This window comes from Nothoprocta perdicaria, unplaced genomic scaffold, assembly GCF_003342845.1.
Source record: "Nothoprocta perdicaria isolate Ctin4 unplaced genomic scaffold, notPer1 scaffold_153, whole genome shotgun sequence".
In the NCBI taxonomy this organism is placed as follows: Eukaryota; Metazoa; Chordata; class Aves; order Tinamiformes; family Tinamidae; genus Nothoprocta; species Nothoprocta perdicaria.
The window spans coordinates 872586-892285 of record NW_020454683.1 but is presented as its reverse complement, the minus strand read 5'-3'; the positions used below and the strand labels follow the sequence as shown (position 1 = coordinate 892285).

Here is a 19700-nt window from a genome sequence, read left to right as displayed (position 1 = left end):
CTGATGCCTGGGGTTATTCCTCCCCAGGTGCAGGACCCTGCACTTGTCCTTATTGAACCTCATGAGGTTCCTCTCTGCCCAATTCTCCAGCCTGTCCAGGTCCCTCTGGATTTCCTGCACACAATCTCCCTATACAATACTAAATGATATCTTTCATAGTTATTCTCTACTAAACTGTATTGATTTACAGACTGACGATCAAATCACTGCCTTGCTATTCCAGTGCAGTGGAGGAAACAAAGAGAAAATCTCATAAAGAAACAGAATCATTAACCTACTATTTTTTAATTGTCTGACTTTGTTTTCTCCTTCCCCAAAACATTGAAAGTACAGGATTTCAATTCTTTTGATTTCTAATACTTGCTACTTATAGTAGTTACTACTGTGAGTAATTCATAGTATCTACATATATTATCACAGTTAATACCACACCCATGCAGGCACAGGAGCGTGTCCAAAGAAGGGCAATGAAGATGGTGAAGGGGCTGGAACACAGTCCTTATGAGGAGTGGCTGAGGGAGCTGATGTTATTTAATCTGGAGAAGACGAGGCTCAGGAGGGACCTTATGGCTCTCCACAACTACCTGAAAGGAGGTTGTAGTGAGTCAGAGGCTGATCTCTTCTCCAGAATAACTATGGATAGGTCAAGAGGAAATGGTTTCAAGTTGCACCGGGGAGGCTCAGGTTAGCTATTAGGAAAAATTTCTGTGATGTGGGAAGAGCAGTCAAGCATTGGAACAAGCTACCTAGGGAAGTGATGGAGTCACCTTCTCTGTCAGTTTTCAAGAAACGTGTAGATGAGGTGCTTAAGGAACATGGTTTATCAGGTATAGTGTTGAGGGGCTTATGATTGGACTCCATGAACTCAAAGGTTTTTTATCAACCACAATGATTCTATAATACTATGAAAAAAGTAGGAATTTTTTCCCTATGCTTGTTTTAAAATGTATTTTGAATCTAGCAATGTTCCAGGTTCTGCAAATGTGCCCAAAGAAATAACTGGGTTCATCTAACTAAACTTCAGTCATTGGAAAGTCTGAGGTTGCAGTCCAGGCTCCTTCCCGAAAGGATACAAAGTGATTCATTTCATTCTAAGATAACTGTCTAAAAATGCAATGAGTTGCCTTCTGGAAGTATATATTTCATTCCATGAGTTGGACATGTCCATTAACAAGTTCAAACTAAAATCTAATCTTCACATGATAAAATTTAAATGAGAAAGATTTTGCCTACAGAAACAGAATTATGCAATATTTAACAGAGGAAATGTCCTCAACAGAAAAAAAAACCCACATATCTACAATATGTGAAAACTAAGGTGAATGTTCTACAGTAAAAACTTACAGGTCAATAATCAACTGTTAGTGTATTAACGTACAACAACTCTCATGATATCTCTAATGGAGTGCATTAGTATCCTTTTTCTCTAGGCCTTTCTAAGATTTTTTTCCCCCCAAGATATAAAGATGATTAACTGTTTAGGTAGCTGCAGCATTACAGGCAGGGAGTGCTATTCTCCTTCCTTTGAAGCGGTGAACACGATGAACCTATATAAACAGCAATGTCCTCTTTCTAGGTTTTTTTTTTTTTTTTTTGTTAACAGACTTACAGACTGAATCTCTCTTTAAATGAATAAACGTTAAAAGAATAAAACTGTCAAAAGGATGAATCTCCTTTGCACCAAACTAAAATATATATCCGCACAGTAAAACTCTCTCAAATGAATAACCATTAAAAGAATAAAWGTGTCAAATGAATAAATATCCTCTGCACTGCACCAGACTAGAGTAAATGTAGTCAGAAGAGGACATTTTGAAATGAATAACTGGCAAGTGAAGAAAACCTTAAAAAGAAAACATTTTTCCCAGGTACCAAGGTGGTATATTATTAGCCCCTTCAGAAACATCATTTTTATATCATATTTTGTATTTTTAATTCTGAATTTATTCACTCATAATCTAGGCTTATTGCCATGCAATTAATGTCTTCTCATCTTCAAGTTGTTAATCATTGGCAATGAAACACATGGAGATACRCTTGTGCTGAATATGGAAATATGATGTCCAAACTTGGCTCCAAGTCATGAGGTCTTTATGGCTTGGAGACAAGGCCACTAGGATCTATTCTATTTAATATCTATCAAAACTGAGAAATTTAATGTTATGTCTTCTAAATAAATACGACCCACACTACAGGCAAAGAGCTCTTTACTGCATTAATATGTCTCAATAATAAGATGAAAGAAGGCTACCTTCTAAAAACTGAAACCACTTCTTGCTTAACACTATTCCCTAGCATCACAACAAAAACATACCATATTTAAAGTCAAATGGCAAATGATTATAGATGAGCATATTGTAATCACAAAAATATAGAGATGAAAGGGCTTTCAACACAAAATCTAGCCCAATCTCTCTCATTAAAGCAGACTCCCGAATATTGAAGTAGATGAAAAAAAAAATCAAATTAAATTCAGTTCCTTTTCTGTCTAGGCAGCCTGTTCAGATGTTTGTAGTATTAATTTTTCTAGATCTTTGACCATTTACTTATTTATTTATTTATTTTAATGTTGAAAATTAGTCTGATTTCTCCTTTTGATTTCTTTAGCCATTAAGAGTAACATATTTTGAATTTTATAAACCAGTATTTCTAGATGATGAAAAAATTACAAGGAAAAATGCAGGTAGCATAGGAATGCACAGAAATCCATAACATCCCTGATGAACCACTCAATATATTTTTTCARACAGTTGTGCACTGTAGATTTCTTTAGATTATGTCTTTCCTCTGGACTTTTTTTCTTTTTAATATAGCTTTCATGTGGAACAATGTCCAGAGAGCCATTTTTCACTCTTCTTTCATTTCTTTGTCATTACTCATGACCACAGCGTGGCTTGGCTGTTCTATACTGATTTCTGGCATTCAGTCTGCTTACAGTTTGCCTCATGTCTCCCTGGTGATTTTAACCTGTCTGCTCATGACCTATTTCACTACCAGAGCTGCCTCTAAGCTTCTGCCTGAGGCTCCCCTGAATGTATAGTCCTTTGGCTCCAGTTCTATAAGCAAGCAGATTTTCTCAAGAGGGCTCACAACAATGCTGACTTCCTCTACAGCAAAATCAGTTTCTCCAATTCTACCACATCCATASTTTTTTTCTTCCCCTTCTTCTTCAAATAACTGAATGACAGCCATCTTTCTTTGTTCTTGCTTCCAATCCTCCTCTTAGCTCTCTTCTCTAACTCTCTTACTACTCTAGATTTCTTCCAAGAAAAAAAAACTAACAAAATATGTGTTCATTTCCCCTTCTCTCCTGCTTCTCATCTTCCTTCACAATTGTTAGAGAAATCTTTCCCCTACTCTTTTCCACTTTGCTAGACTCTGAATCTGGTTCTTGATCGATACTTCTTGCTGTATTTTGCCTCTTCAACACTTCATTTTTTTTCCCAATAAGAAGCATAAACAAATACACAAACCACAAAAACCACCTTTGACCTTACTTGTATCACTTCCTCTCCTCCAGCCAGACTAATTGAAGGTGTAATCTGTAAATGCTGTCTGGATTTCATCTCTCTTTTACTTCTAGCTTATCTTCAACTCCCTTCTGCTCCTGGCACCCACAGTTTCAGTCCTGAGCAAAGCCTCTAATGTCCTGTTTATTGCTTAATTGTAGGAGCAGTCCCTTCTCCTGAATAAGACTACACCTATAGCTACAAAGAATTGAGATTTTTTCCCATGTGCTCTTTTCACTTTATTTGGTCATCAAACAACAAAATTAAGCAGCTTTTTGTCTTTGCACTTCATGACTCTAGTTATCCTCACTTTTTCCCCTTTTTCTCATGTAAACTGCCTACACCTTAGTTATTTTTCTAGAATTATCATCATACAGAATTTAAAAATATCTGTCACTGAAATGAAATCTGCCATTAAAATAAGAGGAGATAATCTTTGTCATTCTTTGAAAATAGTGTCAATTAACAGTGTTAAACAGTGTTTCGTTTTCAGCATGGATTAGTGTTTTAAAAACAAATGCTTCAGAAATCATTGTTGTCTTCATCATAGCTTTTACTTTTTTTTTGCTTGCAATCACAGTAAAGCATTATTTATCACATTTTTCAGTTGTCACTCACATTTCTAAATCTTCTAATTGATGGGATTTGATGGGATTAATTTTATTTATTTTCTTCCTTCTGCAAATCATTGCTTTGGAATTATCTGATGTCAAAGGCACTACTTATGTCTTTGTACCTCATCCTACTACTGAGGTACAAACTCTCTCATCCCAGCTGAGCTCTAGTTGGATACTGTAATCTAAAAAGAGTCACTTGAAATACTTGAAAAATGACTCCAGATGGTTCTTTCAGGTTCTATTTCTCCAGTTTATCAACAGGTTATGCAAAGATCTGCCCACAAAAACCCATAGCAGGCATATATAGTAAAATAATGATTTTTTAAAAAATATATCTATTCAATGTCTACTAAGAGCCTTGTCCAGACATGTCCTTTTTCCAGCTGCTACAACATCATTTTTCTCTGGTCTTCTAGTCTCTTTCTTCTAGGACCAGTGTTGAAGATTCTGGAAAACATAACTTCACCCAACCATTCCTTAGAAAATAATACCTTCCTCTGCATGGCTCGCCTTTGTCTTTACACTGTACCATGATAAATGACTTATCTTTATTGGCTGTAATTTCTTTCATATCCTCTCTTTAGTCTTCTCCTACTTTGAGTGATATCAGTTTTCATCAACACAGCTTAAATACTGTAGCTGTTTGGTTTTTGTCCCKGAGTATCTTAGACAAATTTCCTCATAAAATCTGAAATAATTTTAATGTGATCTCTTTTAGGAATCTACTTCAGGTTTTCTCCTAGAAAATTCCAACATATAAAATGCCTATTACTGTGCATCTATGTGGGCTATCGCCTCCCATTCTGTTCTAAGATTGTAAGAGCTTTGGAATSAGGTCAACTCTTCTTTTATTTCTTCAGTCACTGCTAAAATTGGGAGTTTTGAACTAGGTCTTGTCATCATTTCAGTAAAACAGGAAACAAATGGCACTAATAACTATTTTATTAGTTTTGCAAGTATGATKACTACATGCATCATAGTAAATAGTGAGTATCTATTGACACTTAGATGTGGAAATCTCCACTTTCAGCAAACAACAGATATCTTTAAATGACTCTGCCATGAGTTTGATTTAAACAGAAATAGCAGGATTTGTTCTTGTAAGATTTTCATGGAAATATTGTAATTTGTTTAAAAAACAAAGAAAAGTGAAAATAAGCACAATTAACTCTACCTCCCCTAACACGAGCAGAATAACTTTTATAAAGAATGCAGTCCTTAGCAGCTTGATGAAGCTAAAAATACAACTGAGAAAATGGTGACATGGTAAGGCAAAGCTTGCACATGAAGTCTTTTCTTGAAAGGGGAGTTGTTTAAGAACTTCTGAGTATCTTATCATTAAGTGCACATAAAAATCAATTCTTCTTTTTACTTAGCACCAAATGTGCAGAGAGTGCTAATGTTGCTGAGGGCTTTGTGCATGGACTGATGCTGAATCTGAATGCTGAATGCTCATGGAAACAAAGATTGCAAAACACTGAAAACAGAGATTGCAAAGCACTGTGTGGACGGGGAGGTKGATTAGGAATTGGCTCGATGGCAGGGTGCAGAGAGTGGTTGTCAATGGTGTGGAGTCCAGCTGGAGGCCTGTACTTAGTGGTGTCCCCCAGGGGTCAGTTCTCGGTCCGGTCCTGTTCAACTTATTCATTAAMGACCTGGATGAAGGGCTGGAGTGCTCCCTCAGCAAGTTTGCYGAYGATACCAAACTGGGTGGAGTAGCTGATAGCCCTGAGGGCTGTGCTGCCATCCAGAGGGACCTGGACAGACTGGAGGACTGGGCGGCGAGAAACCTCATGAGGTTCAACARGGGCAAGTGCAGGCAGGGTCCTGCACTTGGGGAGGAATAACCCTGGACACCAGGACAGATTAGGGGTGGACCTGCTGGAGAGCAGYYCCGCAGAGAGGGACCTGGGTGTCATGGTGGACGACAAGTTGACCATGAGGCAGCAGTGTGCCCTGGTGGCCAAGAAGGCCAACGGGATCCTGGGGTGCATTAAGAAAAGCGTCTCCAGCAGGTCGAGGGAAGTGATCATCCCCCTCTACTCAGCCCTGGTGAGGCCACATCTGGAGTACTGCGTCCAGTTCTGGGCTCCCCAGTACAAGAAGGATGTGGAGCTGCTGGAGAGAGTCCAGTGCAGGGCTAGCAGGATGATCAGGGGCCTGGAACATCTGCCCTGTGAGCAAAGGCTGAGGGAGCTGGGTTTGTTCAGCCTGGAGAAGAGGAGGCTGAGGGGGGACCTGATCAGTGTCTATAAATACCTCAAGGGAGGCAGTGAGGAGGAAGGGGCGGCCTCTTTTCAGTGGTGGACAGTGATAGGAGTAGAGGAAATGGCTTCAAAATGAAGCATCGGAAGTTCCACAGGAATTTAAGGAAGCATTTCTTCACTGTGAGGGTGACAAAGCACTGGAACAGGCTGCCCAGAGAGGTTGTGGAGTCTCCTTCTTTGGGGATCTTTAAAACCCGCTTGGATGCAGCCCTGTGCCATGTGCTCTAGGTGACCCTGCGTGAGCAGSGGGGTTGGACTCGATGACCTCTGAGGTCCCTTCCAACCTTCGGCATTCTATGATTCTGTGATTCTATGAAATTTCCACTTATACATTTTAAAATTGTATTTGAAGTTTGGGAGAGTTTTGGATGTGCTGGGTAATGCTATACTTATTAGACCATGACTGGTGTAGTCATTAACTTTTCCTCCAGTCTCTGACTATTTTGTATGCTTCCAAAACTACTTCGCTGCTTTGTGAGTAGTGCTTAAATCAAATTTTAGGTACAGGAGTTTAGAAAATCCTCTCTCTTTATTCAGCACTGTTCCTTAATTTTCCACTATTTTACTGAAAACTGCTGATTTGGATAGGTTATAAAGATGAGCACAATCAGACATTTGTGCCACTCAATTGTGGCAAAATATTGAAAATGATTAAATATTTTATTCTCATATTTTATCCAAATAAGATCTTTCTGGCTGTGCTTGAATTCTGAACTCATGCAGATATCTTCAGTATGGACTTTTTCCGTATAAATTCTAAAAAATCCCATCAGATAAAGCACAATCCAAGTGTTATTCTTTGGTGGAAGAGAAATTAATAAGCATGGCTTTAGTCATTATGAAAGTGATTGCTCAATGTACCCTTACAGTTTTGTTTGTTCCTTTTACAGCTTTTTATATCTTTTCAGATAYAGGTGTAGTTTAAAAAATGCCTCTTCTTAGCTATGCAAAAGGTATGCGGACAAAAAAGAGTTTGTCACTAGCTTGGCAGAACTTACTAAAATGAAGGACCAAAATATGCTCACAAGTTTTTTCTTCTCAGATGTTTTCCTTTATACGTATTTTACAGTACGCATTGAAGAATCGGGGAAATGTTAAGTGAGAGTCCTTTAATTGTGTGAAAGGTCAGTGCTCAAGTTCTCACCCTTCTAGGAAAAATTTTCACATCTGATCTGCTGGTGAATAAGATGTAAAATGTGCCCCAGCTTCTCTGAACTGTATTCAAGTGATTGGAAAACAGTGAGGAAATATGCCCAAGCTAGTCTGAAATCATGTTTGTTTCATTTTCCTCTCTATTTTTGATATCTGTAATTTAGTAGGAAATAGGATTAAATTTTACTCTATTAATAGGTTCATGTATGACAGAATATCTTTCAAATTACTACACATTGTACAGAAATCTCAATGTTGCAGAATGTATGTGAGATAAGCATCAAAAGACAATCCCACAGTTTTCCCAGTATGTTTTTTCAATAGCATGCATATTTGGATTCTTTGTCAATACAGTTTGGGCTTGCAATATGATGTGTTAGTAGTSAACCACTCAACTGGTTTTAAATATATCCATGCAGTCTGTGACTAATGCCTACTCTTCTCCTTTTGTTCTTCTTTACAAAAGCACTTCTTCCTCAAGAAGCAATCTATTCATTTTTTTCTACAATAAAATTAGCTGTTATCATGGGAAAACCTGAAATTTCTTTTATCTAGTTCACACAACAAACAAACAAACAAAAACAGCCAAGCGGCAAATAACATTTTTTTTCCCCTTGGCTAGGATATATGTATTTTTTATTGTAGCATGATAAATTTCTAGTTGAGAATAAAGGCAATTTATTTTTTAATTCCTCATATATTCTGCTACTAATAAATTGCATTAAACTGTTACTTCCCAGAATTGAGTTTGCATTTATGATTACCAGGTTAAACTTTGATTCTATTCTTTTTTTTTTTTTTCTCTCCATGTTTTTCCATGAATAGATAATGCAATTGATGCTCTGCCTCAGGCTTCAAATGCCCAACTGCCTTAATGGAATGCCAGGCATATTTATATTCACATTATTGGCTCTCTTCACCTTGTGGACCTGTAAAATATGTATCAAGGCTAGAACTAACAGAAATACAGCAGCTGGCTATAAGTTAGATGTGCCAGAAAATTGCAGTATTATCCATTCCAATGAAAGCAGCTATGAAATGCAATCATGTTAACTAAATATGAACTAAGTAACAAGATTAGGGTTTAATTAGAAAATTAAAGCAARTAGAAACCTTTTTATTATTCTGTTGATTTCCTTACACCATCCCAAATACTGCTTCCATGGGTATTTTCAGATAATGGGCTAATATAAAATGTTGTTACTATCTTGGGGAAGAAGTGATAAAACAAGTGAGGTGTAGGGAAAGAAAAAAGCATTAGTCTCAAGTCAAATTAGCTTATGCCATTAAATTACAGATGGCAATTTCCATTTAAATATAAAGTAATGGAAACAGATTCATACACTTGCCCCTGTGGGTTGTCTTTATGGTCACCCTTCAGCTCTGTGGATCCCGGCTATTGACTGAGCAGGAGGCAGAGTCACATTCTCCATTGGGAGATGGATATTCCTGTAGACTTTGCCCATGTAGGGCATTTACTTGTGGGGAACATCTAACATTGCTGCAGAAGGCCAGGTTATTCTTCTAATAAATAACGTCCTTTCACATACACTTCCTGGAAGGACTAAGATCCGTGGTATTAAAATTGGAGCCCATCTTAGCAACTATTTCCCACTGTAGCACTCAGATAAAAAAAAAGGCAGGAGAGAGATTTTGAAAGAGAATAGATAACTGGGTAGTAAACTAGGAGAGGTATTAATGTGCTAATTTGGAAAAGCATACAGGAAAACTAATGAAAACTATTACTATTTTTTACTATATCTAAAAACTATTCTGAGGGTGAAAGTTCACAAGATCACTAAATAAATAAATCTAAGAGATAGAGCTGAAAAGACAAGATTTAAATGGCAAATAATACTTTGCCCTTCAGGAACATTTGGAGATCAGGAAAAAGTTATAGCCTGAGTGTAACAGATCTTAAAGTTCCAACATTTTGAGAACACTGTAACATCCTATTTTCTGGTTTTGTAAGCAGCATGCTGTTTTTCTGAAGATGAGTTTTGTTTATTTATTTGGGTTACATTTTTGAAGCACAGTCTATTGGGTTATTGCTCTTACTAAAACCATTTGCATCCTCAAAGTGATTCTAGAAAATTTGGAAGTTAAATCTTACTGTAATACCTATATTCTCACTCCTGTAAAAAATGTCCGAGAGCATCTACCAGTCTCCCTGTTTTAGTAAAAATTTTTAGTAAAATTTAGTAAAATTTTTAGTAAAATTTAGTAAATTTTAGTAAAATTTAGTAAAAAAGTGGAAACCTTGTGTGGTGTTTGCTCTTGTGGAAATTCCAAGGCTGTCTTGGAAAAAAAAGAGTCATCTGAAATTGAGGTGATAATATCTAACTTTTATTTTACCATATTGTGCTAAATGGGCACATCAAATAAATTTCATTTTCCACTTCTCTGAGCGTTGTTAAGTTGTTTTAAGTGGCATCTGTTTGAAACTAAGTGTCATGCTACGAAATGCTCCTTGCTAACACAGCAAATCTGTTGCTGTAACTCTCATTAAAAAAAAGAACAAAAAACTTTGAATAGTCTTTTCCCACTTTTATTTATATATTTTTATGTTTTCACTAAAGAAGACCTGCATTGCAATTGGCTACAATATTTTTTTTCATCAGGASTCCCATATTGTCATGCAGTTGGTTACAGATGGGTACAACTTGAGTTAAAAATTCTGTTCCTCCAGAGGGCAGCAATAGTAGATTATTATCCACAAGGAAATATCAATTACTGGTGGAAAAATACACCTCACTCTCACGCTTTGTCTGTCCCCATTTTTTTTGAGAGAGAGCTCATTAGTATGATTTATTAACTATTTTCAGAGGTAAAATTGCAATGATTGTCTRGAGGAATAATAAAAATGTATGAAGATGACTTTTACTAGAGTTATGGGAATAAGTCAATACAACTTTTGCTTGGTAAACACTGGGGAAAAAAAGAAGATGGAAAAAAAYTGCAACTAGGTCTGACATTTTCTAACCTTAGTTGGTAAGAAAAACATTCTATCTACAGCTAAAACACATTTGGTCCATTAAAATCCTGCACTGTCCTTTCAAAAACAGGGCACATATTCACAAAACTGAAAGAACATAAGCCTAGGGATGCAATCTATTACACAAGATAAACTTTTCCCAGAATGTTTGTGTCCCCTCTGATCTGTGTCGCCTGAATAAGCAGASACATAGTCAGAACATTTGAGTTCAGCAGTATTTTCAGAGCCAGTGTATATATGGCACAAAAGCATGGAAAGTGTAATGGTTGTGGAATATGTTTTCTTGAAAATTATTTGACATGAAAGTAGCTCATGCATTTTTTATTTCATTTTTCTTTTCTTCTCTTTAAAATGTAATGGAGCAAAGTATGTAGCATCTGAGGCTTCTGCTATAAAGTCATTGAGTTTCACAGTGTGAGGAGCTTGTAGAAGATGGAGTTGGAAATAACGCATCCTTCAGCATGCATGAATGAGAATCAAATAGCTGTGAATGCAGTTCTGAGATTGCACAGTGAAATGTAATATAAGTCAACAACTATGCAGTTATTTAAAACAACAAAAAAAATGTTTTATTACAATTGAAGTTAGGTCTGTTAGGCTGCATACTGGAATACTCCATCTGAATTTGGGCTCTCCTGCAAAGGAAAGACATTGAGAAACTGGAGGAAGTTCAGGGCAGGGCCACTGGGTGGTCTGGACTGGAGAAATTGCCCTGAGAGATTGGGGGAACTGGGCTTGTTTGACCTGGAGAAAAACCCATAGGTCAGTTGTTGAAGAGATGGAACAAAAGTCTCCATGATGGTGTGAAGCGGGAGAACAGGAAACAAGCAGAAACGTTACGGGGAGGAATAGACTAGATATAAGGAAAAAACACATTCAMACAAGGACAATAATTTATTCCTGGAACAGGTTGCCCATGGAGATCATGCACTCTGTATCTCTGCAGATTTTCAAAACTACACTGGATAGAGCCCTGAGCAACCTGGTCTGAATTCAGTGTTGACTTAGATTTGAGCAAAAAGTTGGACTAGAGGCCTCCCAGCCTCAATTATTCAGTTGATTCTGTGTTTCTATGATGATATTTAAAAAGATCAGTCAAAATATTCTGTTGAGAATGTTTATGGGTGGTATGTATTCAGACATACGAAGTGCAGAACTGATGTGCAAGATTAGCATATTTTAGAAGTTAAGAATTTTTAATTCAGAATGGGAGAGGCAGCTATGTTTTGACATTACCACTTGTAATTCTTATAATCTCCCTTAATGAGAAGAGAGAAAACAGAATGCARCATAACTAATGTACTTACATTTATACTACCAGTTATACTTCCAGTCAAAGTGGAATCTTAGAACACAATCATTCTATATGATTACTAGACTACTTAAAATCTGTTCAGTTGAAGAAAAATAAAAAACAAGATTAAACTTTGCTAGGCTTCCTAAAAAACAAAGAGGAATAGTTAGTAATGGAGAAAAATCTGAAAGTGTTCTGGAAAAGAGGCTTTGCTCAAAACCTTTCTCTGCCTCTTGCTGTCACCCAGACAAGCATGACTCCTTTTAGCTGCCCAGGAACCTTTCTCAAGTTCCCATCCCTTCAAATACTTTATGTCCTTTAGCTCTCTTGATTTCATGCAAGTTTCTGTCAACAACTCCAGGCTTTTTCTGAGGCCATTGATATTTTCAGGATATTCAAATATGGTATTTATTTATTTTTCTCTGAGTTCCCGCAGTGCCGCGACAAAAAAAACTTTCAAAGATTTCCTCAGATACACGAAAAATTCATTGTGGTATATGTGTGATAATGAAATACTTAGAGTAGATATATTTTAAATGAAGTAGCTTCCATGGTTTCCCTGGATTGCTGACTAATATTTCCAAGGACCTTCAAGAACAGAAGTTTTGAAGGACAGGGAGGGGAGGCTGCTTGGATAGAGAAGCAGTATGAAATAATAGTGGAGAGGAAGCCTGGTAGAGGGTAGACAGCAAACGCTTATGTGTAAGAAAGGGAGTAAGACAGCACAGATGTAGTTAGACACTAAGGGTTGCTGATTTTTTTTTCTGTAAATTGAACAGCTTTTCTATGATTAAAACAAGCTACCTTGCTTTGCCTTGCCTTCATCCTTGAGCAGCAATGACTGAGCACATAGATGTTTGCCAGGGAGAAGACAATGTTATCGTTATTATACTGAAATAGTTTTCACAGCCCTGGCAGAATAACTCATTTATCATTTTCTTACCTGCTTCATTGGTTCTGATCACTCGGGACGGCGCGCTTGGATCACCAGTGCCAATTTTGTTAGTTGCGACAACTCTAAACTCGTACTCCACCCATGGGTTGAGTTCAACAGCCATTGCAGATTCCATATCACCACTTATGACATCTGGAACTGCAGCAGTGAGACATATGTGCAGTCATTCAGGAATCTGAAGCTCCCATACATTTTCTCAATGGCAAGTGGTAAAGGCCATTAGAAATGACATAGGTCAAGAAACCGGCACATTTGAAATCACTACTAGGTTTTTGGCAATCTGCTACTCCTGAAAAGACATTGATTGAAGGATATTGGGAAGTTTGCCTACCCACAGATGCATTATGGTAGATGTCTTTGAACTGCTCTTATAGAGCTATTACTAAGTGATATGAGAAAGGAAAGAAAGAAAATAAGTGGTTTTAATTTATCATTCTTATCTTGATAACATCTATTTTTGCAGTTGCCAGTGATAATTATTGCCATGAATCGGGAATTCTGAAGTCAGTCTACTCATGCCATCTGTAAGTTTTTCTCACCTGTTTTTACAGTCTGCCAGCCAAGTGAAAATGGACTGCGTGCTTGCAGGTTGTAGAGGGATATAGGGCTATGATTGTCTGCACCAGGACTCCAGGAGAGTGTTGCTGTGGTGTCTGTGATTTCTTCCACTATCACAACTCCTGGGGGACCCGGAGGACCTGGAAATAAAGTAGAATAGTCAAAGCAAAAGCATCATCATCAGGATTTATCAGCAGGAATAAAAGACACATATATTCTGTAGGAAACCAAAAGAGTTCAGCATTCACAAAACACAAGGTTTAAAGTGCACAGTAGTAAATCATTAAGATAGCTCATTTCCTTAATTTATGGTTGTAAATTGTGATTGTCTCTATTGTTTAATGTAGTGTAAGTGAGAAGCAATTATCTTGTCAAAGTGATGTTGGAAAAAGTAAAAATAGAAATATTTAAAAATTCTCAGTTACTCTTGATGTTCTGAACCTAAAAGAATAAAATGTTCAAATTTAGGATGCATCGAAGGCTATATTGACCAACCACTGACCAAGCAGGAGACTGACATCTTCTGTCTATGTGRAACTTGTTGGCAGGAGAGAAGAATAAGGACCAAGCTGAAGCAAGGGAACATGTATTTCTTGAAGAATGATAATACTGATAATATCCAAAGTCAATAAAAATAATAAAAAACAACCGAGAAAGCAGTGTATCTCCTTCTCTCAAATTAGCTCCTGCAGGTATACAGGATTGCCTTAGGCTGAATTACCTTGGATTACCTGTTAGACTGAAAGTTATTAAAAAATGTTTTGAAAGATGATATTTATTGTGACTCCATTACAAACAAACATACTTGACAAATTTTCGCATGAAAATAGAGGTATTATTAATCTACTTAGCTATACTAAGCGAATATATAGAAACTAGGATTTGTATAAACCATATGACTGATTCAGTAAGTCAAGTGTATGCAAACAAGCATGGCTTTGTAATGCAAAATATAATTCTCTTCTTTTTCTTCTTTAATTCTTACAATATTGTGTGAGATCATTTTCATAATACAATTGACAGATAGGATGGGAGCTAAAGTTTCCCTCGTTGGTGGTCCCAGCACTCTTCAACTGGTGTTGGGACCAGATGTTCATGGGAAGATGTACATCTCTATCACTACTGAGAAGAGATCAGAAGACCACCACTGAGTTTGGCCCCTTCCTCGTTACATTCACCCTTCAGGTATTTATACATATTGATCAGATCTCCTCTCAGTCTTCTCTTCCCCAGGCAAAAAAGGCTGAGCTCACTTAGTGTATCCTTGTATGACAGATGCTCTAGTCCTTTAATTCTCTTTGTTGCTCTCTGTTGGACCCTCTCTAGAAGCTCCACATCCCTCATACTGGGGAGCCCAGAACTGCACCCAATACTCCAGGTGCGGCCTCACCAGAGCTGAGGGGATGGGCGGGATCCCCTCCCTTGACCTGCTGGCAACACTCCTCCTGATGCAGGCCAGGATCCCATTGGCCTTCTCGGCCATGAGGGCAGTCCCTTCCCTTGTCTTCTCTTCCCTTGCTCCACATGCTTAGCAGAAGGACCCTGCTTCTTATGAACGTCTTTCATCTCTAATTATAAATGATGCTGAGATAAGATGGTGCCATGGCATGGGACATCCTGTGGTTCTTGGTCTTCTGGAATTTCACGTCCATTTTCGGCCAGGTGGTCTTGCATTTCATCCTGAGAGAAAACATGGCAAAAGGGTGATCCCAAGGAACCCTTGTGCCCTTCTCTCCTCTTTTCCTATTGCCTATTTGCTGCTCTTTGATGGGTTTAATCAGGCCCTTGTTTTAGAACAGCAAGTCCAGGGGCTAATTTAATAAAACAGGACAATCTTTGATCCCTATTATCTATTGTTTCAGGCTATCTGCAGATGTAGGAAAATTCTAGTGAATTTTTTATTTGTAGCCAAGAGGGAAAGTTTAAAAGGAAAGCTGGAATCCTGTTATAATCATATGTTTTCACTGACTTGCAGCCATAGGCTCAGTATTATATCATGGTCYCAAGCGTAAACAAGATTAAAGGAAAATATTTTAGCACTTCTCCTCTTTGACAATATTCCTCCCATGCACACAGAATATTGTTAAAGAGTTTTAAGCCAGTCTACTAGGGAACAAGAACAAGCTTCTGCTTATACAAAAATATTTGAAAATATAGTTTTGCAGATGTGTTCTCTTAAATTCTCAATATATTTTGTTGTCAGAGTTCTCTTATGTTTTTTAAACCTTTTAAATGCATTCCTAGTCACGACAATGTGCCATTATGTTTTCTGATATGTATGCTCTTACACAGTCTGCAGGAGGACTGCTAAAAAGCGTTTCCATTTCCAGCAGCAGGCAGTCTTGAAAATGGATTAATAAAGGACAAAAGCCTCAGTGATGACAAATGTATAACAGTTAGCCAGGACCTTAGTGTTATGCAGATGTCACTCATTTTTGTAGAAATCTCATTAAATTTTATGCTTGGTTGTAATCATTCATAGTGTCAGCCGGATGGCTAATGCAGAGAACCTTTTCTCCCAAGGGCTGTGTTATTGTTCAGGATGTCTAAAACAATCTTTTATTTGAGAATAGCCAATTGAAGAAAAAATGCACAGTCTGCTCAAATGCTGCTCTGGAAACTACACAGAAAATGACTGGTCATAAACGCACTACAGTGCAGTCGACCTTCATGGAGAAGACATTTGAGGCTTCAATAGGCTCTTAGGCAGCTCTAGGAACACTGGAAACCCAGCACAGAGAATATCAGTCAGCTATCTTCTTTCAGAGCAATTCCACAGATTGATACTTCATTTCAGGACATGTGTGACTGCATTTTGGCAAACTTGTTTTATGTGTCTTTTTATTGTTGTAATGATCATCTTGAGAGGTCCTTTAGATTACTTGCCATGATACAATGTTAATGCGAGAGCTCTTGAAAGACTATTTCCCGTAATAGCCTTAGTCATTCAGCGAGGCAGTGGCCTTTCCTGTGAATCCCAAAATGTGCATTGATTTACTCCACTACAGTCTGACCAGGATAATTCGTACTTTTACCAAACCACTAAAAGCACAATATGTAGCACTTGCAAACAGAGAATTCTGGGCCTGAAGATTTTGCTTTCTGAGTGTGTAGGCACATTGGCTTAGTGAAAGCAAAGCATGGGAAGGAGTGAGACAGACTTTCTAAGAACTGCAATGCACTTTTGGAAAGGATCAGAAAGAAGACAATGTTAGGTAGAAGCAAGAAGGGACAAAAGACAATTTACCACAGCAATATGAGCAAAAGGTACCAGTCTGAAAGAAGATGAAAGGTAAGGARAAGGAGGAAAATACAAAGAGACATGAACTATAGAATAATGGTAATGGGGATAGAGAAGACCCAAGCATGGCTCTTGCAGTGGTAAGTCCTTTTATTCTCCACAGCTGTGGCAGATGAAAAAGTGTTTGCATGTGGTGGGGAACAAGGTGTATGGTGAGAAAGTGAGCTGCACAGCAAGTGCAATGCACTGTGGCTTTGGTTGATACATCCTCTGTCCCAGTCCTTGGTGTACCCAGTTGGTAAGATAGGTGTGTAAGTGCATGCCTCGTAGGGTGGAGAGATTTCAGCCCAACTAGCAGCAGGACAGAGAGAAGATTAAACTCTTATTTGGAGGGTAAAGAGCAGAGGACATTGATGACCAAGGCTGGATAGCCTTGAAATAACTCATTTCAGGATGAGGGTCAGCAAAAATCCCTGGTGAATAGACCTTTAGTCATACATGTCATTCTTTTCTCCGATGATTTCTCTGCCTTGTTCAAATCCAAAAGTATAGCAGATATGGGAGAGATGGTTGAGGCTTATGAGCCCAGAGGCCAGAGCACAGCTCAGACACTCAGCTGGATCATTGCATTGTGACAGTTGTGACTTAACATAGATGTATAAGCATTGGACGGTATGTGAACTGCTATCCCTCTTTAGGAGAAAAAGCATCAATAGCTGTGAATCCTACTGGGAATGACATGACTAGCTGTCACTCTGTGAAAGGTGTCCCAACTTAGGTAAAAAATGGAGTATTTAGCATGCCCTTTTCATAGGAAAAACAGACCACTGTTGACTGTGGTTAGTCTGTTTAGCAGTGCTTTGCTTGCTGGCTGCCTCAAATGTGACCTGTGCTGCCTCTGACATCCTGTAATGTCAGCCCAGGCAGCTCTGCTCTCAGAACAGGATGGGGCTCTTTCAGGCACTGAGTTTGTGAACATCAGCACATCTGCACTTTTGTCCTGTTCTAAGCCCCTTCTGACTGAAGATTTAAGTAACTTCACTTTTGCAAAGCAGTAGCTTAGAGAGAAAAAAAGAATCTTTTTAAAACTCATATGAACAAAGGATCTTTTTAAAACTCATATGAATCTCCTTTCCTTTCACAGTATCTGAGATATTACAAAGGTCTTGTTACAAGTTTGGACTCCTAGAAGTATTTTATGCAGTCTCTGGGTTAGTGCACTTATGTTTCAGCTCCAATATTATATTCAGCTACTAAAAAGGGAGCACAGAACTGACCCCTGACATTGATCATCTGGGTCATTACATCATTAATCAGTCCCTGTCTGAGCTTTAGTCCTGTGCCAATTCTCTCCCAGTGCCAGGGTACAATTAATGTAGTACATTAATGCATAATGGATCACATAATGGACAACATGGGCTGGGACAATCCCAGTAGCATTGGCCCCTTCTACTTTGAGACAGCAGGGGGACAGGGAATGCCCTCCAACAGGAATTCTGCTGTGCCAAGTAACCCCGAGGAATGGTGCACTATTCTGGATGTTATCCTGTGAGTCCAATTAATGGGGTCTGTACTTGTGATGCCTTCAAGGCTTTGGCTACAGCTCAAACGTAATTTCAAGGACCAACAGGAATACACTGACCTTGTTTACGTTCCATTTAATAATGTTGTGGCTGATGGCCTTTAAACCCAAGTGCTTGTCTTTAAGTTTTATTGGCAATATCACAACTGAAAGGAGCAGTGTGGTCAACTTAACCAGCAATTTTAGTGTTATATTTGCTCCAGGTCAGTGGAGTTCAGAGGAAACATTACTTCTCCAAAAATATATCAGGAGAGCAGATTTCTTGCTTAGATTGGTAGTTTTGCCAGTCTACAAGATGAATAGCTTTAACCTCTTTTTTATTTTTAGACCACAAAATGTGTACTTTTAAGCCACATTTTGTAGTCACAAAGGCTTTCATCGCTTTATGCTTCAGGATTGCTCTCTGCTCCATTTCAAGATCTTACAGCTTCCAGGTAGCTGTTTGATCTTAAAGCTCATTTTACTTACAGTAGGCATAGACACACTGCATTTAGTTAGCTTTCTGTGCATGGTCTTACAATATGGCTTATTCATAGTAGGAGAAAGCTGATTTTCTTCTTATTTTAAAATAATCTTTCTGCCATGAATGTTCTACTGATATCTATATAGTTCAAAGTATTTTAATTAGCCTTRTATATACTAATGAATTTACAGATTTACAGATCTAATACAGAGAATTAAACAAATTGTACATTATTTTTTCTCAGGAAAGGAGTGCTGTCTATTGACACTCATATAACAGAAAATATAKTTTGATCATTATGATTGGATATGAAAAGGATAAATAAAAGCAAAGCATAGGAACAAACCATTACTAAAATACTCAGAAAGTACCTGGCATTTGAGTATAGTAAAATCTCTAAGCACAGATCACTAAGATAGCTCTGGGAACAAAATTAGCTGTGTTAATTCTCAGAGAGCACAGTTCCTTTTGTGACAGTACTGAAATTATGAGTTCAGAGTCTTTGATTTTCTCCTAAAATATCTAGAGTTCGAAAAAAAAAAAAAAAGTTGAATTACTAGAAGTGCTGAATCTTTCTTTTATGTGATCATTGTTGAATACAAGGAAATATATGCAAAAACCTCAGTATTTATATATATTTGTAAATGTATATATTTAATATAAATTTGTATTTTAATTACCACCTCTAATGAAATACTCAAATAAATATCCATGGCTACCATGATAGTGTAGCTTTCTTACACACAGCTAATGTCTCTTTTCTCTTTGATATGCTATTTTACAACTAGTTAGCTTGTAGAGTCTGTCAATGCTCCCACTGATATACAGTTCACTTTCTAGAGGGTGAAACTTTACATCAATCATAGAATCACAGAATCATAGAATGCCGAAGGTTGGAAGGGACCTCAGAGGTCATCGAGTCCAACCCCCCTGCTCACGCAGGGTCACCTAGAGCACATGGCACAGGGCTGCATCCAAGCGGGTTTTAAAGATCCCCAAAGAAGGAGACTCCACAACCTCTCTGGGCAGCCTGTTCCAGTGCTTTGTCACCCTCGCAGTGAAGAAAT

General features: G+C 37.9%; 1 protein-coding gene across 1 annotated transcript in view; it reads right to left on the bottom strand.

Moving 5' to 3' along the window:
• Positions 1-19700, bottom strand: part of CNTN5 (contactin 5) — a 615891-nt gene that overhangs the window by 33388 nt on the left and 562803 nt on the right. Inside the window, exons 16-17 of the mRNA XM_026034957.1 lie at positions 13329-13487; positions 12778-12927 (exon numbers count right to left, since the gene is read on the bottom strand). Of these exons, the coding sequence (XP_025890742.1) occupies positions 12778-12927; positions 13329-13487 (309 nt within the window). The remainder of the gene's footprint in view (positions 1-12777; positions 12928-13328; positions 13488-19700) is intronic.